Here is a 12,217-nt window from a genome sequence, read left to right on the forward strand (position 1 = left end):
ATCTTCTACTCAAACTTGAGAAGGTCTCATTCCTAGATGAAGGCAGATTCCCAAGTGGACACGGCATGGTGCTTCCCTCAGGTAAAGGCTGTGGAGGCATCTCAGGGTACCTGTGGCATGGGAAATCACACCCCTGCTGAGAGGTGGTATGTGCCTGTGCACATTCCTAGCCCAGCTCAAACAAAAAGGCAGATGGATTTCCCCAAAACACCTCTGTGTGAACCAGCTGCAGGCAATGGCAGCTGGTGGTGATGACCCTTTGGTGTGTCACAGGTGTCGTGCATGTGGGACGAGATCCTGTGGCTGCGGCAGTGTGTCACCGTCTCCCAGTCGTCCTGCTCCTGCATCTTGCAGACGCGCTTCAAGATGCTGCTGGCCATCTCGCAAATGCAGGTGAGGGTGGATCTGGGGGAGGCGTGAGTGTTTTTTGGGGGGCACTGTGGGGCCAGGGTCCCTTGGGAGCAGCATGTGGATGTGCTGCACCCAGAAAAACCTCAGGCTTTTCCAGTCCTGCCCACGGCTCAGTCAGTGACAGGACTGGGTGCGCCTGCTTTGTCCTCCCTGGCGGGACCCCACTCATGGGGTGTCAGACTTTATGGCAATCTCACACAGAGGGTCTGAGGGCTGTCAGTGGGTGCTTTGCTGGGCAGGCTGGTTTCCCACTGGTGGAGGAGAGACCCCCCCCAGTCATATCCTGGCTGCCCAGACCCACAGAGCACCGTGCCTTGAAGGATGTTCCCTGACCAGCTGCTTTCTCCTGCCCTCCCATCCCATCATGCAGGGGCTGCTGGGCATCCAGGACCTGGGGCAGGTCTTCTTTGAGCCTGTCAAAGACAAACAGGGCAACATCCTCATCGTCACCCTGAAGGAGGTGAAGACCAACCAGACCTTCGAGAGCGTCCGCTGGGTTCCCGTCTGCAAACTGCAGACCAGCCGCAAGTCCGTGTCCTCCCCAGAGGAGCCCACTGCTCTGGACACGCTGCTGATCTCCCTCCAGGTGATTGCAGTGGGCTCCATTGCAGGACTGCCAGTGCTCCCTTCTCCCCTTGGCCTGGAAAGGCCATGGCAGAGCCCAGACCACCGAGGGCTTGGTCCTGGCTGCAGGTGGGGGGAGCAAAGCCCAGCCAGACTGCAAAATCCCTGTTGCTTTGAGGGAAAGCATCAGGCTGGTGCTGGATTCATCCTGGCAGTACTGGATTGTGCTCGCTCTTGCCACTTCCCTTTTGGCAGCTGGGTGTCTGATACGAGGGCAGGAGAGAGCCCTGCTGCAAGGGCTTGCTCCATCCAGCAGCACCTTTCTCCACAGGATAAGCTGGCTTACCACCAGCACAGCAGCCATGCCCTCTCCCCGGGCCTCTACCTGGGCTACTTGAAGCTTTGCAGTGCCGTGGATCAGATTCGAGTGCTGGTGCCGGAGCAGCTCCCCAACATCCTCTGCCATGTCAAGATTCGCTCCAACCCAAACATCTCCAGGTGGGGCTTGCAGGGCAGCTTAGCCAGGGCATCCAGGGTCCCCTGTCCCATTCAGCCTGAGAGCACCTGACACCTTCTGCTTCTGCTCTCAGGCTCCTGGCAGCAGCATAGCATTCCTGCTCAGCCCCACTGCCTGCCATGCAGGGCAACCTGGGGCTTGAGCAAACCAAGGTCCCCCTCTACCTCTGCAGCTCCCACATCCCTTGGGGTGCTACACAGTCTGGGTAGGAACAGCTGAACAAACACAGCTCTCATAGCGACTGCATGTTCAAGTCCACCTGAGCCACTCCCTCCTGTACATGTCTGTCTCTCCCTTCTCCAGGGAGGAGTGGGAATGGCTGCAGAAGATGGCCAGTATGGAGGAGCCTGTTCCTGCAGAGCCAGAGGCTGAGACCTCCCAGAACCACTTGTTTCAGGAGCTCCAAGTGGCCATCAAGGAGCTAATGACTCTGGTCAACATCCCATTGCAAGAGGTAGGGGCAGGTGCTGAGGTCTGGGGAGGGGAAGAAACCATGGAGCACAATGCTGGTCACTGCAGCAGACCAGTACCACAGCCCCTGGGCCCTCTTGGGGAGCCCAAAGCATCAATCAGGTTTTAGTCCCGTGCAAACAGAAGGCAAGTGGTGGACAGTCAGGGTTAGAAGCATCTGCCTGCCCAGGGACAGTGTCCTCAGGAGTTGTTTGTCTTACTTCCACCTGTCTGTATGTCCAAAGCAAGGATGGGGAAGCTGGGTTTGCATTATTGTTTGGACCATTGGGTTTGGTCCTGGGCTCAGCCCTTGCAGCATGAGACCAGCTCAGCTCTGCCACTCCAAAGCAGGATGGTCACTGGACAGTGCTGGATTGGAGCTGCAGCCCCTGGGGCCAGACTGCATGGGGAAAAGTCCCTCCTCCACCATGCTGAGTATTCACTGGGAAGGTGAATGTGCCGGGCACATGCTTTTGGCCGAGCAGCTATGAAGGCACCGCTCTGAGCAGGGCTGAGCTCATGCTTGGTGCCGCTTCTTCACTAAGACCCTCTTGTAGTGACTTTGACCCGTAGTTTAGAGACTTTCAGGAAAAATAAGAGAGAAAGGGAGGTGTGCAGATTATGCAAAAAGCAAGGAACCTCTGGCTGTGGGCTGAAACAGCAGTGTCCCTCTGCTGAGGGTGGTGCCTGGGACTCCTCTGTGGATGAGGGCGCACGAGGTGACGTTTGCAGCTGTTACTTGCAGTGTCTTCTTGCAGGCCAAAGATTTCCGTCTGTACAGCCAAGAGGTGCTGGACTTTGGGGGCCAGGTCTCCTTCCTGCTGTTGCTGCCTCCATCAGATGATGTCTGCACCGCTCCAGGCCAGAACAACCCCTACACCCCTCGCTCTGGCTTCCTCACGCTGCCACTGCAGATCTTCGAGCTAGGTGAGGAGAGAGAATACCAAAACCAGACCTTGCTGATCTTGTTCTCTCAGATCGCACGAGAGCTGGGGTGGGCATATGGGGTGGGCTGGAGCTCCCTCACCTTCCCTGGGAGAGAAGGGATGGAGGGTGATGCTGAGGTCTGTCTGGGCAGGCTAGAGAACAGCATTGCCTGCTGGGTGAGCAGGGAGGAGCCTGTAGGCCATCCACAGCAAAGGACCTGATATTTTTAATTCCCTCCTCTCTTTTTTCACTCTGTCAGTCCACTTCTTCACATATGATCGGGAGTTTATCACCCAGTACTGCCAGGTGTCAGCCCTCCTGGAGCTGGAGTCGCTCCTCTCTCAGCAGAGCCTCAGGGAGGCTTTCTCTGATGCTGAGCTCTCCACTGCGAAGCAGAGGCACCAGCAGGTCCAGGACTACATCCAGGTACATGGAGCGGGGGCACACTGGGAGGGAGCCAGACATGGTAGTGCCCCTGGGACATGGCCAAGACAGTCGGGCCCTGGATGAGCTGCAGGAGCATCTGCACGCTACCCCCTTTCCCAGCACCCCTGCCTGCAGCAGGCGGGTCCTGCTGAACTGACAGCTGCCAGTGGCCAAAGCAGCATCTTACCACCAGAGAGCACTTTCTTGGGATTCCATGACTCAGGGATTCCCCCAGAGCTTTCGTCTCTTGGGAAAGGTGTGTAGGAAGAACCTCTGTTTGGCTGTGGGGCTTTTTTGTCGCTGTTATTTGCTTTTTTGAAAGCAACTCTTCATTTCCTATTTTGGCAGCAAATGGAGGAGATCTGGCGTGAGATGCGCTGGATTATGGATGCCCTGCAACACGCGCGGTACAAGCAGCCCTCCTGCGGAGTGTCTCTCAGTGGCTTCCTCAGCGAGGCTGGGGCTGCGATGAAGGAGAAAACCCAATCCACCTCATCCCACCTCGACTACCTTCCCTCCCCAGCACCCTCACCAGAGACCAGCCGCAAGATCAACTCCGGTAAGGAGTCGGCTTTGCAAAGCTCCTGTCACAGGGCTCAGGGAGCTGCCCGTGCTCGGGGGGATAGGGGGCTGCTCTGGCTGGCTGCACTGTGGGGGTGCAGGCAGGGCCAGTGTCAGGAGTATGGGCAGGGCAGTCGCTCTCCGTGGGGGCAGGACCTGCTCTGCTGAAGCGTTGGTGAGCACAGTAAAGATGGCAATGCTTGGGGGCTTCCTTGGACTCCACCTGGTGCAAACCTTCAGCTGGGATTGCTGACAACAAGACTGAGCCTTCTTTGCTTGTCTTATGCCCCTCACAGACTCACACGGGCTGTCAGATGAGGAGGGATCTTCAGAGGTGTTCCTGGCCACTGACAGTGACTATGACTCCAGCAGAGCACAGAGCCCAAAGGAACTCGACCTGCTGTCCTCTTCCTCGGGGCCTGAGTGCTGCAGCAGGAGAGTTGCCCGCACCCTTCGGGACAGCGCCCCAGATGTCTTGCAGACCTATGAGCTCAAGACTCCACCACCACCTCCACCACCACCTCCGCCACCACCACCGGAGGAGCCCCGGCCAGCCCCTGAGCTCTACGACAGCGACTTCGTCCTGCCCAGCCGACAGATCGAGCTGCTGCGCATCACGGAGAAGCGGCAAGCGTACTGCGTCCGAACCAGCAGCCTGGACTTCCCCAAACCGCACTGCCAGGTGGCCAGAAAGTCCTGCCCCGGCTCTGTGGACAGCTCCCCAACAGAGAGCAGGACCACGGGCCACTGTGGCCGACTCAGGCTGGGGACTGGCTTGACGCCCAACCCCGAGCACAGCCAGGTTGGGCAGGGTTCAGAGCCCGTCTTCCGAACGCGCTCGGACGAGTGGACTCAGAGCTTCCAGGAGCAGCCAGAGCAGCCTGGGTGCTTGGCTGACCAAAGGAAGAAGCCAGGCTCTGTCACCTTGCAGGTCTGCCCACAGTATGAAACCGGACTCTCCAAAGAGACCAGTGTCAAGGTACCAGAGCCTGCAAAGGGCAGTGCTGTGGCTGTGCCGTGCCCAGATGGAAAGGGCTGACAAGATGGGGAAGGCAGGCAGCGAGGGCTCACGTGCCCCTTGCCTAGCACTGCCCTCTCCATCTGCCACTGGCCAGGGGTGAGGTCCCTTTGAGCCCTGCAGCACTCGCACCCTGCGTCCCTTTGTCCCTGCAGCAGTGACAAGGCTCCCAGCAGCACAGGATGGGGCGCATGGCTCTGCTGGAGCGATGGCCACTGCTGCAGAGAGGGTGAGCCAGGGCCACAGGTAGGGTATTTTGGGGGAACAAGGCAGTGGAGCCGTTTTTCAGTTCTCAGTCCATGGTTCAGTAGCTGACAGTGGGTTAGTGCCACCCAGGGCGAGCAGGCAGTGAGTAGTGGTCACTTTGATGGGTTTCGCTTGTCTCATCCTGGTGTTGAAACACGTCAACCCCCTGGATGAAATCCAGCTGTCACCCTCCTGCCCTCTCCCCAGCTTTCCCACAGCCTCTCTCCCCAGGTCTCTTCTCTGCTCCCTTCAACCCCATGTGAACTTTGGGGAAGGGAGTGCAGGACCCACTCATATCCAGCCCGTGGAGCGGAGCAGGCAGAGCTGCCTCCTGGCTGCAGGTGTTGGGGTCCACCAGAACCACTGTACGACTTGGTTTTGCTCCTCAAGAGCTTTGCTGAGAGTTGACCCCCAGGTCTGATCACCCTCTGGTCTGAGTGGGATCCCCCATGGAGGAGGTCCCCTGGGCACATATCTTGGGCAGGTCCACCTCCTTTGCTCCCAGCCGTGGAGATCCTTTCCCCATGGAAATTTCCCTTCTGTCATTCCTGGTTCCCAGAGCTGATGGAGAAACGCAAGCAGAGCCTGCCCGTAAAATGGCAGAGGAAGGACAGAGCCCAGGGGCTGGTGGGTTTTATTGCTGGGGAATTTTGATAGCCAGTTTCTCTGCACCCTGCAGGGATGGTAGAAACAGAGGGGAATGTGACTCGCAGTATTTTATTTTCCATTTGAGAAATTACCATAGATTTCTATGCAACTGAAGCGCAGCCTTCGGGTTCCTGGCGGGCTGCCCACGTGGCTTTTGAAGTTGCAAAGCTCTGGACACGCCTGCTTGAAAGCGTTTTACGATGTTCTTCTCGAAGAAAGCCGAGTTCAAAGGAAAGTCTCCTCAGCTGGCGTAAATCAGCTGAGCCCTGCGATGATTGTTTGGAACTGGCAGGGTTCACGTGGGCCGAGGGCTCGGACCACCCCGCCGGGGCACTGCTCGCGGCGCTCCGCAAACCCACACGGATGTGCCAAAGGAAACCATCGCCTTGCCCGGGCGAGGATGGATGTCCCGCTTTAGGGCCTTTGAAGTCAAGTAGTGGGTTCCTGACAGTCGTTAGCAGTCGGAGCCTGGATGAGCTCATTTTCTCAACCATATTCAGGATTCAGAGGGAAGTCCTCAAGAAAGTGGAGAGGGAGAGCAAGGGCAGCTGTTGGTGGGGAAACCCCAGGTTTGTGAATGGGACAAAACTTAGCACCGCTTCCCAAAGCGTCTTCAGCTTCAGCACCGCTAGCTTGGCAGAGCCATTGAGGTGCAGCTGGTCTGAGGGTTGGGATCCTGCTCACGAGAGGGTCTTTACTCAGATGCCTCAGTGCTGCCAGGAGCAGGGCCGGGACTGTCCCTCTCCAGCTGCAGGTTATGGGACGGTGGGACAGCCCAAGCGGAATGGGTGAGGTGTAGGTGACACAGGCAAGAGCGGAGCTGTAGGGACACGGAGTGCAGTGGAGGCCAGCGGGTGCTGCCTGAGCTGGGACTGTGGCTTGCTGAGTGTCCCCAGGCGCAGTGTGCCTGCGGCTTTGCACCAGGCACTTTTGGGGCAGCAGTTCCTCCACCCCAGTGCTCACCGCTGTAGGACACACTGTGTGATGCCTCTGGCCTCGAGTTACTCCTTGTTCCTCCCCCTTACCATTCATCTTTCCCACCTTTCTCTTTCTGCAGCTGCACATCACCAGCCAGACATCCGCTGGGGAGGTGGTGAAGCTGGTGGTGCTTGAGATGAACAACGTCTCCCGCAGTATGCTGGGCGGCTCGACCGCCTTCTGCTACGGCGAGGAACAACTGGAGCACTTCGGACTGGTGTTTGCCTCCAACGAGAGCGAGCAGTGGCTTCCCGATGACTTCTTGCCTCTGTCCCTCCAAGCTACCCAGCCTGAGGGACGGTTCTACGTCCGGATCAAAGAGACGTCCCCCCTGGTGCTCCAGTACGGACCAGCCACCACCGTGTGAGAGGAGGAGAGACAGCTGGGCGGCGCAGGGACCTCAGCTTCCAGAGAGCAGACAGCTCGTCTCTGATGCTTCCTTCTTCCACAGACACCCTCTCATCAGGCATCCGCGGGGTGGAATGGGATCATACTGGGCTGTGTGTTATTTGTTTGTGTTAATTTTTTTTGATTTTTTTTTTTTTTTAACCAAAGAGACTTCGAGACTCAGTTTTTCTGACTGCAGAAGAAGAGGGTGGAGTGCGGAGACCTCAGAGCTTGGGAGGAATCTTTGCAGGAATGGAATTTTTGAAAGTAAACATTTTTAAGGGGAAAGGAGCGGGGAGAGTGAGAGGAAAAAATATTACAAGAAAAAGCAGCAATACCTTTATTTTTTCCTTCTTTTTCTGAAAAACCTGGTTTGGGATTCACTGAAAGCAAAGCCACAGAAGATTGCTGGGGAGGGTTGTGGTGTCAATGAGGAGAGGGCACGAGTCACAAGGACAGCACTGAGAAAGGTGTTTTCCCATCTGCCCTCCTTTCACTCTACCTGGAGAAACAATTCTTGCACATAGTTCTTGGAACAAAATGATATTGTTATTTTTTTCTGACCAAAAAAACCAAGAATAATAGTTGTGCTAGAGACACGGGAGTTGTGTAAGAGGTCAAGACCCTTTGACTTGTTTTAAAGGCAAAAGGAACCCACGCAGCCAGCCTCATGCCCACACAGATGTGCACACAGCTGTGTTGACACCACCACTAGAGGTTTGCTACAGGGCATCTACCACATCACCCTGCTCACCCCCCTAGGATTTCCTTCCCTTCTCGGTTGCCGTTTTGTTCTGGTAATTGTGCTTGGCCTCTCTTGTATGTCCTACAGCATGACATTTTGTTAGCCACTAGGTCTCTTGTTAACAAGGTCATTTTTCTGATCTCCTGTGCTCCATAGTAAAGATGACTGCTGCTGACTGTGTATCACTCCTTTCCTTCTTGTGGCTTGATGAGTAGTGTTCCTTCATCTGCAAATTAGCCCTGATTTCAAGGGCTGGGCTTATCTTTCCCAGGAGCACTTAGTGGGTTGCTTTCCACCCAGTAAAGGTTTACGTTAACATGAAAATTGCATGTGTGGGAGCAAAGTGCCACTTAGAAATGCTTTTCTGGGCTTCATTGCTCTGTAAGGCAGTAAAATAAGCTTTGTCATGCAAAGGCAGTCACCTCCACACGGCGTTGGAAACCTAATGGTTGTAGGGCCCAAACGTCTGCAGTTAATGCATTAATTTGGTCCTGCAGCCCCCACCAAGAGAAGAGCACGGACAGTGGTGAGAGCTTGCAGCTGCATCACAGCTGGCGCAGACACATCCAAGGGAGCAGCAGCAGTGAGGTGCAAGGCGGCTGCTCAAGGGACATCAGCAACACCAGCCTCACCTTGGGAAGGAGCCACCAGCCTCTTCCATCTGCATGGCGGAGTGAGGGCTGGGCAGCAAATGCAGTTCCTGGGTGCTGGGGTGAGGGCAGGGGCTCTGTGGGCAGCTATGTCGGGTCTGCCCATGGCTGCCATCGCTCCACAGAGGTTCCTCGTTCCTCACCTTGCTGCAGCGGTTCCAGTGGCATGCTCTGTGGTGTGGGCAGGAATATATCCCAGCATGAGCCCTTGGCCGCCCCATGTCAGAGCCCCTCTGCCAGGAAGGATCGTGTGCCAGCCCCTCAGCTGGTGCCAATCAGCAGCACCACATTGACGTCAGCACAGACACCGCCACGGGACGTGGAGGCGAGTGGCGAAGGAACATTTTAAAAGGCACTTCTACCATCTCCTTTCCCCTTTGCTCGTCTCCTGCTTCAAAACCAATCCTACTTTCCCAGGTCAAGGAAGAAGCTGGCTGATGAGCATAGAGGTTCCAATGGAGTTTGTCCTTGTCCAGCATCCATGGACATCAGTGCCCCGAAGAGGCAGGAGCTGCAGGGTGGCCCTTCCCTAGCAAGAGCTTGTTCACATAACATCACCTACTGATGCTCAGAGCCCGAGGCAGAGGAGAGGGAAGGCACAACTGGTGGAAAACTATTCAGTGGCTTTCTGAAAGTCGCAGAGTGAATTCTATATTCAGGGCTCCGTGCAAAAAGCTACATCTGTGTTCCTGATGCTCCTTAGCACGGATCCATGCAGCTCTTGCTGCCCTTTTATTTGACCCTAGTTGGGAAAAAGGCCTCCTCTTTTCTTAAGCAGTTGTTCTCCCTTTCTAGAAGCCCTGCTCCATCAAGAGAGATGGAGCCAAGACCCAAATCCAGGTGCTGACTCTTTGCCTGGGGTGGACGTGGGGCAAGCTCTGCAGCTGGACCCTGCTGGGGTCTGGGTACCCACATTTCTTGGTGCAGAGCCCAAGGAGCTCACTGGCTGCACAATGCTTTTCTGCAGGAGTTTCTGTGAGAACAAAAGCAGTATGTGGCTTCATGGAAGAGGGAAAGCAATACATAGAATCATTTTCGGTTGGAAGAACACTATCCCTACCTTGGGAGGCCAGTGCCTTATCCATTAGGCCAGGAGGGGCCCGAGTGCAAACAGACTTTGATGCAGGTGGAGTGGGAAGGGTAGAAGCTGCATACTGGGAATATAGGAAACCTCCCTACCAGGGACACTGGGACGTGATGTCCTGATGGAAGTTTCACTCCTCCCCCAAGCACATCTTCAACCCCATGAGATGGACTTTATGGACACCTCTGTTCCCGTGCTGGTAAATGATGCATTATAAGGTGGGGCTTCCACGAAGAGCAGAGCAGAGAGGGGCTGGGTGGAGAAGAGGGGTTTCTGGCACTCTGCCGCATCATGTTTCTTGAAGAATGGCACTTGAAAGGTGGTTGCATCTTTTCACATTCTCTTTCTCTTCCCTGGGTGGCTTCATGGACACATCCAAACAGGTCTTGAAGCCTTCAGATGCTCTCCTGCCCTTCTTCATGGCCAACGACTAGGAGCAGAAACCACATAGCTTCTGTATATGGCAGTTTGTAAGGCTATAATCTCAGTGCTAAGGGCTGTGGGGAACCGATGTGGCAGTATGAACCAGCCTGGAGCCATGAGCTGTGTATATGAACTTGGTTTTTAATATTTGAAGGCTATGTCACACATGCTCTTAAGCAGGTTAGTGCTGCATTTAAGACTGGGTCTTAGTGACTTAAGGCTGTAAGGACCATTGTGGCTCTGGGTTAGGTGGCTCAGGCTTTTCTCTGTCACTTCATCCCCCTGTGCATCAGTTGCTCTCTGTTCCCTTCTTTCTCTAACCCAAAACCATGCACCTGGCAGCAAGTGGCCCAAGCAAGGCTGGGACAGGGCTGACAACCTCCCAGCAGCTTCTGCATGGCTCTCTGGGCAGCTGGCACGGTGTGACAAGGTGTTGCTGTCAGGTGAGCAGGAGCCAGGGCGGTTGTTCTCAGCAGCAGAAGGATCCACAGCATTTGCTTATGTAAGTCTTCTCTCACTGGTGGCAGAGGTTTGGTGAAGAGGCTTACTCAATGGGGACCAGCCTGACGATCGCTCTGGTGTGTGTCCCGTGGCACAGGTGATGAAGATCCCCAGAGCACCTGGCCTCTGCCCTGCTCTCTCCTGGTGTGGAGAAGCAGTGGACTTGGAGCTGGAAGAGGCATAATTTCGCTTGCAGCAATCCCTTTTCTCCAGTATTGTAATGACAAAACAGGCTAGCGTCCGGGAGCGGTCCCAAGAGACTGTACCTGCACTGTCCTGTATCACCAGGCACAGACATCACTGTCCCCAGTACTGCCAGCCACAGGCACGGCCAATATCCAGCCCCAAATACCCCCATGCCTGCACCCACCCACATGCTGTACATCCACTTGAGCCCAGGTGAGCATCTCAAGTGTGCACCACCCCCCCTCCACACTGGTGTGACACCCAGGCACCTGCATGCACACACCGTCCTTACCCGGGAGCTGGACACCCACCTACTGCAGACAACCCTGTGGTTGCTTTGGTCTCACCTGTACCTCAGAAGCAAGGACGGTGAAGCTGAGTTTGCATTATTGCCTGCCACAGGGTTTGGTCCTGAGCTCAGCCCTTACAGCACAAGACCAGCCCAGCTCTGCCCCTCCAAAGCAGAATGGTCACTGGACAGTGGTGGGTTGGAGCTGCAGCCCTTGGGGCCAGACTGCATGGGGAGAAATCCCTCCTCCACCATGTTGAATATTCACTGGGACCACAACGGCATCCTGGTGGACAGAGCATCCTTAAAAAAATCTCATGTGGTTGAGGGCAGATGTGAGCAACACTTACCTGGGAGGTGGGGCAGAAGCAAAGTTCTGGGGGAAAGTGAGAGCAGACCCTTGTCCACAAACCTGAGCTCCATTTGAAAGTTTGGTCTGCCAACACTGCTCGTCTCCTGCTGACCTTAAGCCACCAGCAAACCAAGTTGTTCTGTGTGGGGTTTCCTTCCCAGCTGGCAGCACGCAGAGGCTGAGGGCAGCAGTGGGCATCGCCTGGGGATGCATCTCTTACCCTGGTGTGAGGCAGGGCCTGTCTCCTTGGCTGGGAATTGTGGCTTCCAGGCGCTGTGGAGCACCAAAAGATGACGCTGCAGAACAATTTGTACTTTGCAAGGGTTTTTTTCATCTCTTTGTCAACATCGCTAATAGCATTTAAATGCAGATCAGTGTATTAGTTTTTGCTGTTGGGGGTCATCAAAGTCAAATATTGGCTTGTTCAGTCCAGCAACCAGGTCTTCTGCTCCCTCCACTTGGAGGTAGAGCCAGGTTCAGAACCTCAGCAGGAGAAAACCGGCTTACTTCCATGAAGGTTAATAGGAGTGTATTAATTAACATCACTAGAAAAGCCATCCCTGTATGGTATTTTTCTCACATTGTGTGGATTCATAGAAATAACCTCGAAATTGTGAAACTCTGAATTTCCTCCCCAAAATCAGGAGCTTGTTGGCATCAGTTCTAAAGCATCTGCATTTCTTTTCTCCCACCAAAGGGAGTTGCTCAGTTTATCAGACATGAATCCAGCTTTGTGTTTCCCAAGATTTGGCTCTCTGAGTCTGAGGTTTTGTTGTTGTTGTTGGGGGGGGGGGGGGTGTTTGTTTTGGTGATGGTGGTGGGGTTTTGCCTTTTTTTTCTCTCTCTCCGCCACC

The 12,217-nt window shown here is 55.1% G+C and overlaps 1 protein-coding gene across 13 annotated transcripts in view; it reads left to right on the forward strand.

Annotated features, from left to right (window-relative positions):
- The window catches only part of LOC136108889 (ankyrin repeat and fibronectin type-III domain-containing protein 1-like), a 223,922-nt gene extending 215,862 nt beyond the window's left edge, over positions 1-8,060 (forward strand). For all 13 annotated transcript variants that reach the window (XM_071815076.1, XM_071815075.1, XM_071815078.1 and 10 more), the window contains 9 exons: positions 274-393; positions 782-997; positions 1,307-1,473; positions 1,796-1,946; positions 2,701-2,869; positions 3,129-3,295; positions 3,644-3,854; positions 4,153-4,835; positions 6,826-8,060. In XM_071815076.1, coding sequence (XP_071671177.1) covers positions 274-393; positions 782-997; positions 1,307-1,473; positions 1,796-1,946; positions 2,701-2,869; positions 3,129-3,295; positions 3,644-3,854; positions 4,153-4,835; positions 6,826-7,113 — 2,172 coding nt within the window. In that variant the 3' untranslated portion in view covers positions 7,114-8,060. The remainder of the gene's footprint in view (positions 1-273; positions 394-781; positions 998-1,306; positions 1,474-1,795; positions 1,947-2,700; positions 2,870-3,128; positions 3,296-3,643; positions 3,855-4,152; positions 4,836-6,825) is intronic.
- The last annotated feature ends 4,157 nt before the right edge of the window (positions 8,061-12,217 follow it).

The sequence above is a fragment of the Patagioenas fasciata genome, chromosome 15 (genome assembly GCF_037038585.1).
Source record: "Patagioenas fasciata isolate bPatFas1 chromosome 15, bPatFas1.hap1, whole genome shotgun sequence".
NCBI classification, from domain to species: Eukaryota; Metazoa; Chordata; class Aves; order Columbiformes; family Columbidae; genus Patagioenas; species Patagioenas fasciata.